General features: G+C 40.3%; 4 protein-coding genes and 1 pseudogene across 4 annotated transcripts in view; all 5 read right to left on the bottom strand.

Moving 5' to 3' along the window:
- The window catches only part of LOC143715491 (uncharacterized), a 659,702-nt gene that overhangs the window by 505,698 nt on the left and 136,313 nt on the right, over positions 1 to 17,691 (bottom strand). The window lies entirely within an intron of this gene.
- The window catches only part of LOC143715483 (uncharacterized), a 349,601-nt gene that overhangs the window by 230,328 nt on the left and 101,582 nt on the right, over positions 1 to 17,691 (bottom strand). The gene's annotated exons all lie outside the window — the stretch shown is intronic.
- Positions 1 to 17,691, bottom strand: part of LOC143715461 (uncharacterized) — a 272,811-nt gene that overhangs the window by 185,460 nt on the left and 69,660 nt on the right. The gene's annotated exons all lie outside the window — the stretch shown is intronic.
- On the bottom strand, positions 63 to 1,535 carry LOC143715736 (uncharacterized; annotated as a pseudogene).
- Positions 9,575 to 11,143, bottom strand: LOC143715486 (uncharacterized). Its single transcript, XM_077207320.1, has 3 exons — positions 11,072 to 11,143; positions 9,950 to 10,042; positions 9,575 to 9,840 (listed from the first exon to the last, which is right to left on the bottom strand). The coding sequence occupies exons 1-3, from the start codon at positions 11,141 to 11,143 to the stop codon at positions 9,673 to 9,675; spliced, it is 333 nt and encodes a 110-aa protein (XP_077063435.1). The 3' UTR covers positions 9,575 to 9,672.

Raw genomic sequence — 17,691 nt, 5'->3', positions numbered from 1 at the left:
GCCATTTCATGAGATCAGTCTGGAAATAGATGATACTGTGCTTTTGGAAGCGACTCATTTTGTTCATCTCACACCATTTATTAGAATGTATTTGACATGAAAATGAAATGTTGCTCATTGTGACGACTCCTTACGACATATCTTCATGTGAGTCAGAAGTCTTCTTTTATGTTTAAAGCTCTTCTCACACTGAGTACAGTCGTACGGCTTCTTTACAGTATGAACTCGGTTGTGTTCTTTCAGAGATCCAGACTGAGTGAAACTCTTGTCACAATATGAGCACTTTCTCCAGTATGAATTCGTTGGTGCGCTTTCAGATAGGCAGATCTAGTAAAGCTCTTCCCACAGTCAAAGCACATATAATCTCTCACTTCATTGTGTGTTTTCTGGTGCCGTTTAAAACTGTCCAGCCGTGAAAAACTCTTTTCACAGAGAGAACACGCATAAGGCTTCTCATCTGAATGAACTTTCAGGTGTTGTTTTAGATATGATGATGAAATAAAATCTTTACCACACTGATCACAGTTAAATGTTTTTTCTCCAGAGTGAATGTGCAGATGATGCCTGAGAGTTGATGCTTGAGAAAAACTCTTTCCACACTGAGTGCATGTATACGGTTTCTCTCCAGTGTGAATTCTCATGTGTTTGTCAAGGCTTCCTTTGTGTGTGAAACTATTTCCACACTGAGTGCATGTATACGGTCTCTCACCAGTGTGAATTCTCATGTGTGTGTTAAGGTTTACTTTGTGTGTGAAACTCTTTCCACACTGAGTGCATGTACACGGCTTCTCTCCAGTGTGAATTCTCATGTGTTTGTCAAGGCTTCCTTTGTGTCTGAAACTCTTTCCACACTGAGTGCATGTACACGGCTTCTCTCCAGTGTGAATTCTCATGTGTAGTTCAAGGTTTCCTTTCCGTGTGAAACTCTTTCCACACTGAGTGCATGTACACGGCTTCTCTCCAGTGTGAATTTTCATGTGTAGTTCAAGGTTTCCTTTCTGTGTGAAACTCTTTCCACACTGAGTGCATGTATACGGTCTCTCACCAGTGTGAATTCTCATGTGTAGTTCAAGGTTTCCTTTCCGTGTGAAACTCTTTCCACACTGAGTGCAGGTGTGCGTCTTTTTGGCTTTTGTTCTTTGAATTGAAAAGTTATGATGTTCCTCCTCCACTTCATTCAGTTCTTGTCTTTGCTCTTTCAGTCTCATCTGGTCTAAAATACACATCAAGTTAGAATCAGTTCAAGTGAACCATTATTTATTAACAGAAAGCAACAGAGATCAGATCTTTCACTTTTTGTTCTGTCATTCACTTGTTTATAGTAAAAATATGTGTGACAACTGCTGGTTATGATCATTTAAATGCATTTCTCCATCATCATCCATATACTGCTTAATATTTCACATCTACCAAAGCAGTCAACAATGAAGAATCAAGAATGGACACCAACCTATTTGTTCCTCAGTATCTTCATGTTTGATTCTGGATGGTTCTGGATCACTCATGTCTTCAATCTCCTCTTTAATAAACTCCATCTTTAACAGTCACACAGATTTCAGCTGCTACTCCTGGAGTTTGTCCTTCTCTTGTAGGATGATGGGAATATTCCCAGTATTTATTGGTGAATTGTTGTGGGAGGGGCTTCACTGCAGGTGTGAACTGTGATCACTGTGTTTTTATCCAATCTGCATTTAAAAAGTACATGTCCATCATGTTTAACTGAGCTGCTAAAAAACCTCTTTGTCTACAAAAGTTACCTATTTTCAGCTCATTCATTATGGTGATGTCTGAGATCTTCAGTAAATTGGCACATTAAATCGTTTTATTGGTGTCAACAGGCTGAAACAAACTACAGCATCATCACCTTTAACTTCAGTTCTTGTTTTTGCTCTTTCACTTCCATCGGGTCTGAAACATTAATAGCGTGTTAATAAGTTGTTAGAATGAGTTCTAGAGGATAAATGTGAATATTGAACCCTGATTTAATAACAGAAAACAAGTGAGATCTGTTTATCAAATATTATATTTTTGATGTACCAAAGGTTAGTTTTGTCATCCTCTTGTTCAGAGCCGGTCCGAGCTATGATTTAGGGGACCCCTCCGACTACGCGAAGTCACCTGTGCTTGACGATTATTGACACAAATGCCACGCAATAATGATACATTATAAATGAATACAGTGAGGTTATGTATTAATACAAAATAAATACTTAATAAAAAATAGATGCCTACTTAAAGGGATAGTTCACCCAAAAATGAAAATTCTGTCAGTATTTACTCACCCTCATGCACTGTAAAAAAATATATGTGACCCGTCACAGAAACCAGGGACACAAGTCGGCAGCACAACTTTCGAGCAAAATGAGAAAGAAGAGTTTTTTTTTCAAAATTGGTGATTTTCAATTTTTTGGAGAATCTGTTCATTGAAATCACGAAGAAGCCTCTCAATGTTTGAGATAGCAGTATTGGTATATTTAAAAGCTTACATTTTGAGGTTGAAATCGGCTTGTTTTCGGAGATTCTAGCATGCAGTGGGGGCGTGGCGTGTCATTGTCTGTGTGTATTTCCATACTGAATAACCCGGCGCTTTTGCCCCCGCCCTCCAAGTGAACCGCATGGCTACTTATTATGCTGTGCTCGGGCCGGCTCTATCTGATATCGGAATTCAATGAAGATGGATGCCGCAAAGATTGTCGCCGACGAGCTGAACCGTCTGGCAGTTACACCGAAAATGTTTTCGCCGCACTTCGTGGGCTCGGGAAACTGAACCGGAGGTATGGGTGCGGCGCGCGCGCCCTCAGTGCTTGAATACGGCGGCTCGGCTCGCTGACAGCGGTGGCTGGCTGTTTCATATGTGACATCCCGATTGCTTTGAATGCGGAACGTTTTGTGAACAGGGAACAGAGTTAATGGACTGGCAACAATCTCCATAGAACATGAACTGGCACAGAGAATCGAAATAGAGGACGCAGTTAAGACCTTTGCTGCGATGAAGGCCTGCCGTGCGTGTTTCTGAAATGTAAGTTAAGCTTCATTTGCTCTTTAGTCGTTATTTAAGATGCTGAAGCTGCTGATGATATAATGTGCTTGCGGACATTTCATTTGTGTGTGTATACGCACATAAGAAAGTGGTGTAAAGAGATTTGCAACAGTAATTTGAGGAGGTGAAATGTGATTATTTGGAAAATTCCAGAAATGACTGCTTAAAGAAAAATTCCAGCAGGCATTTGCCTCCTGCATAAACTTTAATATTGTTGACATTTTGGGCACACGAGCGTTGCGCACTATTTGCGTTATATGTAGGCCTATGGCTTACTGGTCTTTGTGTGTTGTTGCTGGTTTTGCGTTATATGTATATGGCATATTGGTCTTTGTGTGTTGTTGCTGGTTTTGCGTTATATGTATATGGCATATTGGTCTTTGTGTGTTGTTGCTGGTTTTGGGTTATATGCAGGCTATACAGCATATTGGTCTTTGTGTGTTGTTGCTGGTACGTTGCAAATAGAGGGGCAGCACAATTGTTTTTCGCCTAGTGCGGCAGAAGTGCACTCATTCGAAGTGCAAAAAAAGCTGTAAAGCACATGGAGGAGCTTTACAGGGGGTATGGCTTATCTAAATGAGATGTAAATGAGCCCTATTGTCACCCCCAGCAGCAGAGACAGGTGAGAACTGCACAATCTTTAGAGGCCGTTTTCTCCTCTTTGAGCTTTTTAAGTGCCTACTTTAAAATGGCCACAACTTCTCCAAATATTATCAGATTTCCACATGTTACACATCGTTGGAAAGCTTGGAGATTACACTTTCAGAATCTATGAATAACTCAAAATGCCCCAGAACCGACTTGTGTCCCTAGTTTCCGTGACCGGTCACATATGCCTCTCCAACATAAAAATTTCTAGTGACCCGTTGCACCTACAATTTTTAGTTGGCCCAATTTAAGTTGCGGAAACCAACTTTTTTGTGTTGTGCTGACTACCCCTGCATGTAGACTGAACTTGAAATAGAATAATGTGTCAATTAAATATTTTCTGTTGACTAAACAGCTTGTTGGGCCAACAAGCAGACTGAAATTGAAATAAAATGTTGTATTAATTAAATATTTCATGTTGGCCAAAAAGTATATTTTTCAATAATGTTGGTCAAAAAAAGTCTCTTTTTCATTATTCCAAATAAATTACACACTATGCTCTGATAAAGTACATTTTATGTATTTATTAAAATGCATAAGAACTTGCCTGTTAGGCTCAAGTAAAATATTACACAACACAAGTATTCAACCAGTGCCAAAACAAGATCTGAGAGTTCAAGAAAGTATGGCATATCACTCTTAGTCAATAGCTGTGTACAACAAATATCTGCTTTACAAAATGAAACTCAGTAAAACATGACAACGGCTTTGCCTGTAAACATTTGACATTTTTAGTCAGTTAGTCTAAGACTAAGGGCAATTACATTACATGTAATATAATAAAATACACAGTACTGCCCACTACTTTCAGGTTACATAGATCACTATGTAAATTAAAACAGTTCTATTGGAAAAATAAATCTCTGCTTTAAAAATGAAACATTCTGATATTTCTCAGGGATGACTGCTTTACAAATCAACAGTGTTGGGCAAGCTACTTAGAAAATGTAGTGAGCTAAGCTAGCAGTTACTCTACATTAAATGTAGCGTCACTACACTGAAGCTACCACCCTGGGAAATGTAGCAAGCTAAGCTACAGCAATATGGCAAAAGTAGTTTACTACATCTAAAGCTACTTTTTCAAATTTAATTTTTATATTGAACCAACATAATTCCAAGTCAATGCCATCTCAGTGATCAATAAAATTGTAAATCAAACATATAGGCAGGCATAATTTGTCAGTTCAATTGTTTATTCAATCAGAATCAGAATCAGAATAGACATTTTCAGATATACAGATTATGAACATATATTACAGTGTTTTGAATATTATGAATAAATAAATCTACATATAAGTATCACCTGAGTTGTAGGGTATTGCACTAAACAGTGGGAGTATTGCACTTAAGGCATATGCCTTGGGAGGAGTGTTAACTGTTCAGGAGGGAAATGGCCTGTGGGAAGAAACTGTTCCTGTGCCGAGATGTTCTAGTGGCCAGTGATCTGAGTCGCCGTCTTGACGGTAACAGTTCAAACAGGAGGTGTCCAGGGTGAGTGGAGTCTGTGATGATTTTACCTGCTCTCTTCCTCACTCTGGAAGAGTACAGGTCCTGGAGGGATGGCAGGGGGGCACCAATAATCCTCTCTGCAGTCCGGACTGTCCGTTTTAGTCTCCTGATGTCTGATTTGGTAGCTGAACCAAACCATACAGTGATGGAAGTGCATAAGACAGACTCAATAACGGCTGAGTAGAACTGAATCAGCAGCTCCTGTGGCAGGTTGAACTTCCTCAGCTGGCGAAGGAAGTACAGTCTCTGCTGGGCCTTTTTCACAGTGGAGTCAATGTGATTGTCCCACTTCAGGTCCTGAGAGATGATATTGCCCAGGAACCTGAATGACTCCACTGCTTCCACAGTGCTGTTCATGATGGTGAGTGGGGGAGTGCTGGGCTGTCCCTCCTGAAGTCCACGATCATCTCCACTGTTTTGAGCGTGTTCAGCTCAAGGTTGTTATAACTGCACCAGACAGCCAGCTGTTCAACCTCCAGTCTGTAAGCAGACTCGTCACCGTTTCGAATGAGACCGATGACAGTGTTGTCTTCGGCAAATTTCAGGAGCTTGACAGTGGGGTCTTTAGAAGTGCAGTCATTAGTGTACAGGGAGAAGAGCAGTGGGGAGAGAACGTACCCTTGGGGAGCGCCAGTGCTGATTGTGAGAGTCCTGGATGTGAGTTTCCCCAGTCTCACTCGCTGCTGCCGGTCCGTCAGGAAGCTGGAGATCCACTGACAGATCGAGGATGGTATGGAGAGCTGGGTCAGTTTGGCTGTGAGAAGATCAGGCATGATGGTATTGAAGGCCGAACTGAAGTCCACAAAGAGGATCCTTGCATAAGTCCCAGGTCTGTCGAGATGTTGCAGGATATTATGCAGTCCCATGTTGACTGCATCATCCACAGACCTGTTTGCTCTGTAAGCAAACTGAAAGGGATCCAGCAGGGGTCCAGTGATGTCCTTCAGGTTGGCCAACAACAGTCTTTCAAACGACTTCATGACCACAGACGTGAGAGCGACAGGTCATTAAGTCCAGTGATTTTGGGTTTTTTGGGGACAGGAATGATAGTGGAGCGTTTGAAGCAGCAGGGAACTTCACACTGCTCCAATGATCTATTGAAGATCTGCGTGAAGACCGGGGCCAGTTGGTCAGCGCAGGCTTTTAAACAAGCAGATGAGATGCCGTCTGGGCCTGAGGCTTTCCTAGTCTTCTGTTTTTTGAAGACTCTGCTCACGTCCTCCACACAGACCTTAAGCTCAGGTTGGATGGCAGGAGGGGGGAGTGGGAGTGCAGGAGGTGATGGTGAATTTGTGAAGTGCAGGTTAGAGCCGGTGTGTGGTGTGAATGAGGGCTTTTCAAACCTGCAATAAAATGAGTTCAAATCATCAGCCAGGTGTTGATTGTCCACAGATCGGGGGGATGGTGACTTGTAGTTGGTGATGTTCCTCAGGCCATTCCAGACTGATGATGGGTCGTTGGCTGAAAACTGTTTTTTCAGTTTATCAGAGTAGCTTCTTTTAGCAACTCTGATCTCCTTTGTCAGTCTGTTTCTGGCCTGGTTATACAAGATTTTATCCCCACTTCTGTAGGCATCCTCTTTGGCATGACAAAGGTGTTTGAGTTTCCCAGTAAACCATGGTTTATCATTAGTGAATGATAAGAATGTCCTGGTAGGAATGCATGTATCCTCACAGAAACTTATATATGATGTTACAGTATCTGTGAGCTCATCCAGATCGTTGGTAGCAGCTTCAAAAACAGTCCAATCAGTGCAATCAAATCAGGCCTGTAGATTCTGCTCTGCTTCATTAGTCCATCTTTTTGGAGTCCTTATGACAGGTTTAGCTGATTTCAGTTTCTTTCTGTAGGTCGGTATGAGATGAACCAAACAGTGATCAGAGAGCCCTAAAGCTGCCCGTGAGACGGAGTGATACGCATTTTTTATTGTGGTGAAAACAGTGGTCCAGTATATTACTCTCTCTGGTGGGACATGTAACGTGCTGTCTGTATTTTGGTAGTTCACAGGAAAGATTTGCTTTATTAAAATCCCCAAGAATGATTAAAAGAGAGTCTGGGTACCTTTGTTCTGTTTCAGCTATCTGTTCAGCCAGCTTTTGTAGTGCCGCGCTCACACACGCGTCTGGAGGGATGTAAACATTCACGAGAATGAAAGAGGAAAACTCCCGAGGCGAGTAGAACGGTTTACAGGTTATGAAATGTGCCTCTAAATTAGAAGAGCAGATCTTCTTCAGTGTTGTTACATTTGAACACCAACTTTCGTTAATGTAGAAACACAATCCACCTCCTCTTGTTTTCCCCGTTAGCTCCGCGATGCGATCCGCTCAGAACAGCTGGAAGCCCGGCAGATGTATTGCGTTGTCCGGTATGGCTTCACTCAGCCAGGTTTCAGTGAAGCACAGAGCAGCAGAGTTTAAAAAGTCCTTGTTAGTGTGGGTGAGGAGAAGAAGTTCATCCGTTTTGTTAGGAAGGGATCGGAGATTCGCGAGATGAATACTGGGGAGTGCAGTGCGCAGGCCGCGCTCGCGGAGTTTAACCAGCGCGCCGGCGCGCTTCCCGCGTTTGCGTCTGAACGGGCGTTTGAACAACAACGCTGCCCCTCCGACGAGAATGTCCTGCAAGACGTCCGAATAATCAAAAACTGTAGAAAAGTTATCTGGTGTGTGTTTCCTAATGTCCAGTAGTTCGTCTTTGGTGAAACTGATAGGAAAAGAATTACTAAACGCAGAACAAACGAACAAAAACAACACAATAGCTGGAGAGCTCCACACCGAGGCAGCCGTCTGCGGCGCCATCTTGGATCGACTGTTCCAAACCAATGGTTTGGTTTGGAACAACTGGTTTGGTTTGGAACAACTGTCCAAACCAATTTGGCACAAAAAAAACATAACTATATAAAACCATATAACTATATAAAACTATAACAAAACCAGGTGTCAAGAGTGTGTGCATCTTTTTCCATTTCTCACGTGTCAGCCCAAGGATTGATACTGGTACGTGATATCACACCATACGGAACAGAAGGTGATGGTAATGCACCAAAAAGCTGGTTTGTAGGGTCCTATGAAATCCGTTTTATTTTTTCCCACATTCCAAATTCAGTTTTATTTTGTTTTAATTTTTCTGGACTCCCATTTTAATGGTTAAATAACATTTTAGTAATCAAAAACGTGTAATTAATTGAAATCATGAAACGTATATAATTTAACAATAATTTATTAACATTTTTAAATTACATTTTAAGGGCTCTATAAAATAGTTTTTGTTTTAATGGTTTCAATTGTAATGACCAATTATTTAAAATGTAGGCCTAATGATTTAAGCAAAACTTTCTTCAAATGTTAAATCAACCTTTTATTTTGACAGGGTGCCATGTAGTTAGACCTTTGAGTCTCTGTTTTTTTTTTTTTGATATGACGATAGTTTTTCTCAAATCAAGCTAAAATGCTGCTAAAGTGACTATCAGAGCGGCTGTGTGTAGATGAAGTTCATCGATCCATTACTGAAAACATCGCAAGCGTCATGGGTGCTTAGTGTGTGGTAAATGAATCTGCACGTCTGAGCCATTCATTCACAGAGACACGCAGAACATGCATGATTCCTTTTTAAATAAGTTAGTCTTTAAGCGGTTTAATATTCACAGACACTAGTCTATATCGCGATTTTATTTAAGTTTGCTTACCTTCTTTTCATCCAAGATCTGACGAATTCCGTGAAATTCCGCGTTATACAGTTAATTTTGTTTTTATGCATGGATATCGCAATTCAGTCCATGTTTTCCGTATTGCGATAACTTAATGAAATCATATGGCCCTATGGTTGCCAACCACCGTAAAACAACAAGAAGAAGAAGTCACCGTCACTAACTGATCCAGCATCAGTGATACTTAGCAGTTGCATTTCCGATTTGAGCTTGAGCTTTAGAAATGCTTGGGAAAATGTAACAGTTAGCTTGTGTGGATGCTACCGCACTACTTGATAAAAAAAAGAGCTTCGCTACTGAAAAGCTATTTGATTCAGAAAACAGCGACGCTACCACCACGCTACTGAGAAATGTAGTTAAACTAGTAGTGTCACTACTTGTAGCGACGCTACTGCCCAACACTGCAAATCAAATATCAGCATAAACTCAGATATTATTAAAACAAACTTAGACATTCCCTCTGAAATTCAAATTCCTCACAAATAAACTGCGTGGGGAAAAAAATAATCAACAAGTTCCAGAGCAGTTACAAAAATTCAACAACAAAAAAATCACTGGCATTAACAGAAACTTTTGCATGAAACCTTTGATACCTCAATGGCTGACAATAACATGTAATGACCATTACACCTGTAATAACTTTTTTTCAAGGACTGTATCCTTGCTGTGCACTCTTTTCCCAGGTTTAAGATAATCTTCTGGACTGCCTCGAATGTGTACCTTAAGTCCTTAGGGTACTCCATATTTACAGCATAAAGCAGACCAAAGAGCATCATGAGGGCATTTGTGAAGCTCCCAGATTGTCCATGACAACTTCCTCCTCCAGTACTACAGCCACATTGACCACTGTGGAATATGGTCCTGAGTTGGTAGAACTGTCAGTCACTTCCAGGATCCCCATTTTCATGGCCTTTGTGTGTGGCCCCAGTGCCTCGGTATCCTGTGAAACACAATAAATGACACTTAGTGTCAGACTGAAAGCATAATGTCTTATGCAATCATTACTGCATCTCAAACAGTAATACCATAAAGATATTCAAATTAATTACCTTAATAGTCTTTGAAATTGAAGCTGGCTCTCTCAAGTACAGGGGAAGACCACGAAGAACAGCAGACCTTCTATAAGTAGTTAGATCTGTGGTCTGCCAAAAAGACAGGTCATCAATAAGACATTATTAAGTAATCTAATTCACAAAGAGGTTACACATCTACTCTACCAACAGTTTAGGATCACCTACTCCTTTCACCATTGGGCTTCATTACAACCAACTTCATGAAATAGTTACCTGAAATACATTAAGATTACAATCTGCGAGGGATAATCAGCTAACAAGTGCAGCAAGTATGCAGATCCCTTAAGACTGTTGGAATAACATTCCCAGAGTCTACTTAGGTTAGATACTGAGAGTGGTTTTCTAACAGTCCTAAAATAGATCTCAAACATACAGTGTGCTTGTTGGCTGTTTTTTGTTCAGTCATATTGACCAAAAGCATGTCAGGTGACTTTCATGAGGCTGGTCAAGATGAACCAATGGTGAAATTACCAGTAGTCAATTTTGCACAGTAACTTATGTAGGTGGTGGTGAAACGGAGCTATATGATAGGAGAAAAACAGCTTAATACTACACCACAATATTTCTGTGTAATGCATACATGTTGATCACAAGGTCTTAATCAGGGAAGTTGACTGCTTTGCCCGGTTTCTTATACATACCAATTGAAACAATAAAATAGCACCATAATCAAAGTCTCACCGAGGTTCCATGTACACCCTATGTAAATAAGATAACGTAAACAATACGTGACATGTCCCACAAACAAAAAATAAGCCATCATCTCTGAACACCATTTATGGCATCCATTATATTATGTATTTGTGGGATTTGTACATGTATTGTAGATAATCAACATCAAGTATACATGGAACCTTTTTGACACATTCTGATCATATAATGTAATTCTATTGCTCACATAATGAGCAATGGATAAATGTCACAAGACAAAGTAGCAACTCAACTGACAGAGACCTTGAAATTAAAATGTTGAGTTTTGCAGTTAAGTTTTTGTGGAGCAGTGAGCTGTTGGCAGATTCTTCTCTTAAACAGGTATCAGTAAATTATGTTACACTGTTTAACACTGTTATATTTTATACAAAGTAATGATTAACATACCTGGGCATCCAGTTTCTCCAGAAGTTCATCCAAGTTGTTCCACTTTCCCTGTCTTGCTTTGGCTCTGTACATCTTCAGCAACCCCTGGGTATGATTGTCCAGCGACGTCAAGGAATGTTGATTTCAGGTCAATACGGTTGATGCGGAAGAATTCAGCACAAACCTGTGGGTAATGAAAGATTCAGAAGCAAACAAGTAAAAGCAAAGCAAATTATTTCAAGACATCCAATTCCAATTGTGACAGAGGAAAAACTGACTTACCTCCTCCTCAAAAAACAGTCCTGGCCATCTTTGCTTGATTGTTGACACCAGCGGCTGATCCTGCACAATTTCCGTTCTCCTCAAGGAAAATGTTGTCTCCATCTTTGCATTCAAAACGGTCAAGCTCAAATTTCTCATTTTCACTTCTTCCTCCTTAAATGACCTTTCCTTCTCCAATTCTTCTTCATCCAAACCAACAGGATGGTCGGGAAGAAAGTTGAGTTCAGATCTTCTGGGTCTCTTGAGAGATCCTCGAAATGTCTAGAGTGGGTATTCACAACCATCTCACTGCATCCTGCATTGCGGAGTTTCTGATGATAATTAGCCATTTTAAACTTCAGGCTCATTTTCCATCCTTCACATCCTGTCGTGTCAGATCCTGGGTCTTTGAGACTAGGGTGTTTTTCTACCAAAGCACATGCAACCTTCTCTATTTCAGAGTCTTTTGGGTAAGCTTTGTAAGAGTACACAGTTTCAGCCAATTTGTCCAAGATATTCATTTTCATGTCTCTTGGAACAATCAGGGCTGTTCCATTTTCTTGAAGATCCTCATTAGCTTTTTTCAGCCTCAACTCCACATCATATGAAAAGGTAGGCACTGGAAACATGCTTGGCCACTGCTCAAATCTAGATGTAGAGAGAGGAGAAACTGAAGGGGGTAATGAAGCTGATGACTGAGTGGATGTCATGCTTGCTGTAGGGCATGCGCATGGGCATGCGCGTGCGATCTGTGTTTGTGTTTGGAGCTCCGTCGAATTGATTCATTAATCCCTGATTTTCTTCTTTACCACTCATTTATAAACAAGCACTTTCTATTTTTATATCATGTGAACTTATCCTCGACACTATTCCTTATAGAAAAACAATCGGATTGCTTTGATATCGCTACTTAGATCCAACTTTCCGAATCTCGGCTACTAGCCTTTAGCCCGCTAGCATTTCACGCGTGGCCTCGCGCCTATCGACCCTCTCATTTTACACCCGTTTCACTGAAAGGATACAGGTTATATCCATCATTTCAGTCCTAAATTAGTAGTGATATTGGTAGTATCACTACTAATTTACTGTTCATCTGTTATAATGGCGAACATATCGGATGTGTGTCTAACGTTACCTCTGAGTGCAGGTGAGGACACATTCGAGCAGTTTTCGGTATGATTGGAGCTGGAGTCGGTGGAGAAGCAGATCCGTGTTCTGCTGGTGAAGCAAGCCGAGCTGCGAGATCGGCGATCAGCGCTTGAAACATCACGCGCCGATGCTCACAAGTCAGTGGTTAGTAACTTTTTGACTCCGACTTCGTCTACTCCGTGCGTTTCTCTGCCCAGGAGGACGCGATCATCTCTGCCTTCATTTACTCCGGCACCGAGGCAACACCATGGACCCTGGGTGATCCCACAGCGGAAGACACGAGCCAGGACCAGACCAAGGACTTCCCCGCCCCTCCCGGTCTTCGAGATCTCCACCCGGAACCGCTTCTCCCCTCTTCGCGAGCCGGAACGTGACGCCGCCGTGATCATCGGCACTTCCATGGTCCGTCATGTCCGTGCTACCTCAGGTCAGCGTGAGGTGCGCACTCACTGCTTTCCTGGTGCTCATGTTCTTGATGTCGCTGCACAGATTCCCGAGATCCTGAACGGTGATGAGCACGTCGGAGCTGTGGTGCTACACGCGGGGACGAACGACATCAGGCTGCGGCAGACGGAGGTCCTGAAGAAGGACTACAGAAGCCTGATCGAGACGGTTCGCAGCACATCGCCTGAAGCAACGATCATCGTGTCTGGACCGCTTCCCACGTACCGACTAGGACAAGAAAGGTTCAGTAGATTATTTGCTCTAAATGAATGGTTAATGTCATGGTGTAATGAACAGAAACTGCTCTTTGTAAATAAATGGAATCTGTTCTGGGAGCGACCTAGGCTCTACCGTGCTGATGGCCTGCACCCCAGCAGAATCGGAGCGGCTGTTCTGTCGGACAACATCACCAAGACGTTACACACCATATGACTACTAAGTCAAAGTAAATAAATCTAGTGTAGGATCTAGCAAAAATCTTATTGTAATTAAACCAGAAAATCTAAATATCAGTGAATATCAGTGAACAATGGATTGGCAATTTCAAAATCATCAATATAAAACCCAAGTGAAAGTCTGAAATCTTGACCATTAACAAGCTTGTTAACTTTGAAATACTAACCATCAAAAGGTGAGGTGTTCAATCCTGGTACACCCTCCTTTATGGGAAACATCTTCTCAAGAACGTCAGGTCTCTCCAACAAAGACTTCAAAGTCTTCAAAAGAGGAACATAAACAAATGAGTGATTTTGTACCCTATTGAACACATATTCAACAGGTTCAATTATGCCAAAATTTTTTAGTTTGATTAGTTGAAAGGGGACCTTTGTCAGTGGTGGCACTCAGAAACGGGTTTGTTTTTTGTAATGTGTCAGTAATGTCAGCAACAATAGACTCATTAACATTGCAGTTGTGCTTTAGCAGAATATTCTGAATTGCACACAGTGTATTTGAGTTAGCAATTGACAGAATGTCATTTACATTATCAATAATCTGTTGAGAGGCACTTTGGGACACATGCAACTGTGACTGCATACACAAGAACAAGGCAGCAAGTTTGTGTTCAAGTACTGGCTCACATTCCTCAAGGTTTGAATCTGAAATTCGAGAATCTTCCTGAATGTCATCAGCTTGATCTGATGGACTTTGTGAAACTGAGACTGTGTCAAACTCATTGTCTGTACTGCCTACTGTACAAACAGAAATTGTACTGTACATTTCAGGAATTGATTAAGTGCGCAAATATCTGAGAATTCACATAATTCACACCGAAAACTGGCATGGTCAGTGCCTGTCTGAGTGGGCCTGTCTATTTTAGGATGTGCTCTCCATAAATGGGTTTTTAAGGCCCCTGTTGTTGTAAAAATACAAACACAGTCTGGATGAATGCAGGGAAAAGAACCTTTACCTGCTTGCCAATGATGAAGCCTGTAGTGCTTAAGCAGGGTGTCTTGCTGCAGATGTGAAAATTTACAATAGCGGCACTGCATTTTTAAGTCTGAAAAAATACCTGAAATACAAAAAAATACGAATGCATAAAAAACTCATAGTTCTATACACAGAACCACCATACTTCAGTATTTTTTAGGGTTTTCTTAAACCTAACAATGGCGCATTATCCATCATGCCTCTTCTAGGCTAAGTATAGCTGGGTTCTAGGCTAACAGGGGGTTTGGTGAGGCAAACTGATAACGTTAAACAGCTTACAACACTGGTAACATTAGCAGCTATTCGTTTTCGTGTTAGCACAACTGTTTTATTTATTTATTTATTTTTATCGGATTGAAATGTTATTTCACTCTTGCAAAAGGAGGCTTTTTGCAAAGTACTAGCTGCTAACACGATGGCACACTTGCTTTGAATGGCAACTAACTTCGAACTAGCCTAAATGATCAGTCACTCTGTGATAGCAAAAGCACTAACGTTAGTTGTCAAGACTAGCTGTCTGTTGCAGTCAATTATCATACATATCATAAGCAAGAATGCAAATGGAATTTTAAAATATTGGCCATTAACAATATTAAACGGGAACATGCCATGCTTTTAGGGTCAACGTTAAAACCACATGCCATTTGGAAAGGAATGCCAAGCTTTATGTTAAAATGATTTTCCAGCACTGCTAATCACTGTAAGTAACGTTACTCACAATAAAGCCATTTCAAACTTTGTTGACAGACAAAAGATATATTCTTAACCTAAATTTGCTCATTACCTCGGTGCAAAGTACTAGCTGCTAACACGAAGGCACACGTGCTTTGAATTGAAACTAACGTTAACCGTTAGAACTAGCCTAAATGATCAGTCACTCTGTGATAGCAAAAGCACTAACGTTAGTTGTCAAGACTAGCTGCCTGTTGCAGTCAATTATCATACATATCATAAGCCAGAATGCAAATGGAATTTGAAAATATTGATCATTAAAAATATTAAAATTAAAAAAAATTAAAATTATTAAATGGGAACATGCCATGCTTAACCGTTATGGTCAACGTTAAAACCACATGCCAGTTGGAAAGGAATGCTAAGCTTTATGTTAAAATGATTTTCCAGCACTGCTAATCATTGAAGGTAACGTTACTCACAATAAAGCTATTTCAAACTTTGTTGATAGACAATAGATATATTCTTAACCTAAATGTGTTTATTACCTCGCAACACAAAGACAGGGAACTAACTTTGAAGCACTCACCACTTCAATGTCGTGACTCGTGGTTGGGGAAATTCCAGAAGCCTGGTACAACTCCTTTGCGCATGCTCAGACGATTGGCGCTGTTCCCTCTCGCTCGGCCAACATAATATTTTTTGTGCAACGTTAAAAGTTCTGTTAACACAATTATTTATTTTCTCCTGGTGAACATTTTGTAGTACAGTCATGGAAATCATGTAATTATTGACCAAACATATTTTTCTTTTTTGACACAACCATTATGTTGAGCCAACATGTATTTCCTCATTTGTACAACTTTTTGCATCAATAATTTTTTACAGTGTGTTGTTCCAACCCCGTAAGACCTTCGTTCATCTTCGGAACACGAATTAAGATATTTTTGATCTATGGACTAGTATGGAGGAGTGATCCAGCTCTCAGATTTCATCAAAAATATCTTAATTCGTGTTCCGAGGATGAACGAAGGTCTTACGGGGTTGGAAAAACATGAGGGTGAGTAAATACTGACAGAATTTTCATTTTTGGGTGAACTATCCCTTTAAATAAAAAAGTTTTAACTTTTACTTTACTCTTTTACTAACTCTTTGAAACTTCTTAAAACAAACTGTCTCAAATATATAAAATAAATTATTTGCTAAAATAATGACAAAACTGAGAAATCAGAAACATAATAAGAGCAAGGGTTCAACAATGACAATTATTGTTGAAAACTGTAAAAATATTATTATTTCTCACCTGTCTCAATACAGTGTAACTGTCCTCAAAATCTGTTTTATTATTATTATTGTAACAGACTTTGTTGGATTGTACATGACAGAATCCAACAAAGTCTGTTACTATAATACCAGTAATGATGTAATGGCGCTCGTTGTATGTGTGTATGCAATCTATTTTTCCCCTCGGGGCTTGTGTAGAGGGAAGCCCATTTAGAGGTGGCATTTCCCTTACTTCTGCATCATTCTTAACTCACCACCAAAAAAGAAAAGGTCATAATAAAAATCCTACTGTCCAGCACACTGCAGCTAGTGTTGAAGAATTAGCTGGACTAATGAATGCCATCATGCTCCAAGACCCCCCTTCTAAGAGAAAGGATATTTAGCCCCAGGGCTGTTAATCCAATCAGGGGTGTTAAACCATACACCCACACTTAGTGTCTGCAGCAGGAAAATATGCTTATGGCTTGCATGAGTCTTCTTAAACCATAGCATTCATATATATGTTAAATGGGAAGCCATACGCTTATTTGACTCATTAAACCATTATCGTTTTGGCTTACTAAGCTACATTACCTACTAATGCGTATGAGAGGCTTGTTAAGCCCACATTGTGTATTCATGCTTACTAAAACCCACATTGTGTATTCGTGCTTATGTAACATGTAAAGGCAAGGCCTGGGAAGAGCCTATAAAGATGAGACTCGGAGGAGATTCTTTGCTCTTCCTTGCAACAAACAAGTCAATACGCCAGCTGTTATTGACCGCAAGAAGCATTGATGCCTAGTTAGTATACATCTGTTATTTAGTACTTATATATGTAACCTGTAACAAGTATTTCTTTCATTTGATTCTTTTAATAAATTTTGTTAAAACATTTATTATAATCATCTGACTGAACCTTAGGTTATCGAGTACGAGTCAAATTCTTCCAACGGGACCAGGAGGATCCTTTCTGGAGAAGAAGACTGCTGCAGGCGAGTATTCTCTTGAGCTGAGAATAATCACTGTAAGATATGATTGATCAAATAGCCTAGCCAAAGAGGCAGCATATGACAGGGTTGTTATATTGCAAACACGGTTGAAGAGTACCCTTAAAAGGCAGACTTATAATACAAATGGGAAATCTATTATTAATTTTATAATAGAATACGATTTTGTATAGACTGATCTCTAACTCTTGAGGACACGACTAAAGGATAGGCTCTTTAGTTACTGTGAAGTTATACAAATATTCTAAATGGGAATATAGTATAATTGGGAACGGTATTAATCGTGATAATCCATCGCATGGGGGCTCGTCCGTCTTTATTGATCCGGAGCCGAAAACAAATTTGATCCATCAAAGTTGAATGACCCAAAATCTTCGCGAAATAATAAGGGACGGCTTATTCTTAAGAAAGCAA

Source organism: Siphateles boraxobius, unplaced genomic scaffold, assembly GCF_051911475.1.
Source record: "Siphateles boraxobius isolate OS27281-9 unplaced genomic scaffold, OSU_SipBor_1 6, whole genome shotgun sequence".
In the NCBI taxonomy this organism is placed as follows: domain Eukaryota; kingdom Metazoa; phylum Chordata; class Actinopteri; order Cypriniformes; family Leuciscidae; genus Siphateles; species Siphateles boraxobius.
This window is presented reverse-complemented; position numbering and strand designations above follow the sequence as displayed.

Coding starts and splice junctions, on each gene's coding strand:
- LOC143715486 (XM_077207320.1), bottom strand. CDS start 11,143: ATGTACAGAGCCAAAGCAAGACAGGGAAAGTGGAACAACTTGGATGAA. Junction 10,043..11,071: donor TGGAGAAACTGGATGCCCAG/GTATGTTAATCA, acceptor TCTTTTTGGCAG/ACCACAGATCTAACTACTTA. Junction 9,841..9,949: donor CAATTTCAAAGACTATTAAG/GTAATTAATTTG, acceptor TGTGTTTCACAG/GATACCGAGGCACTGGGGCC.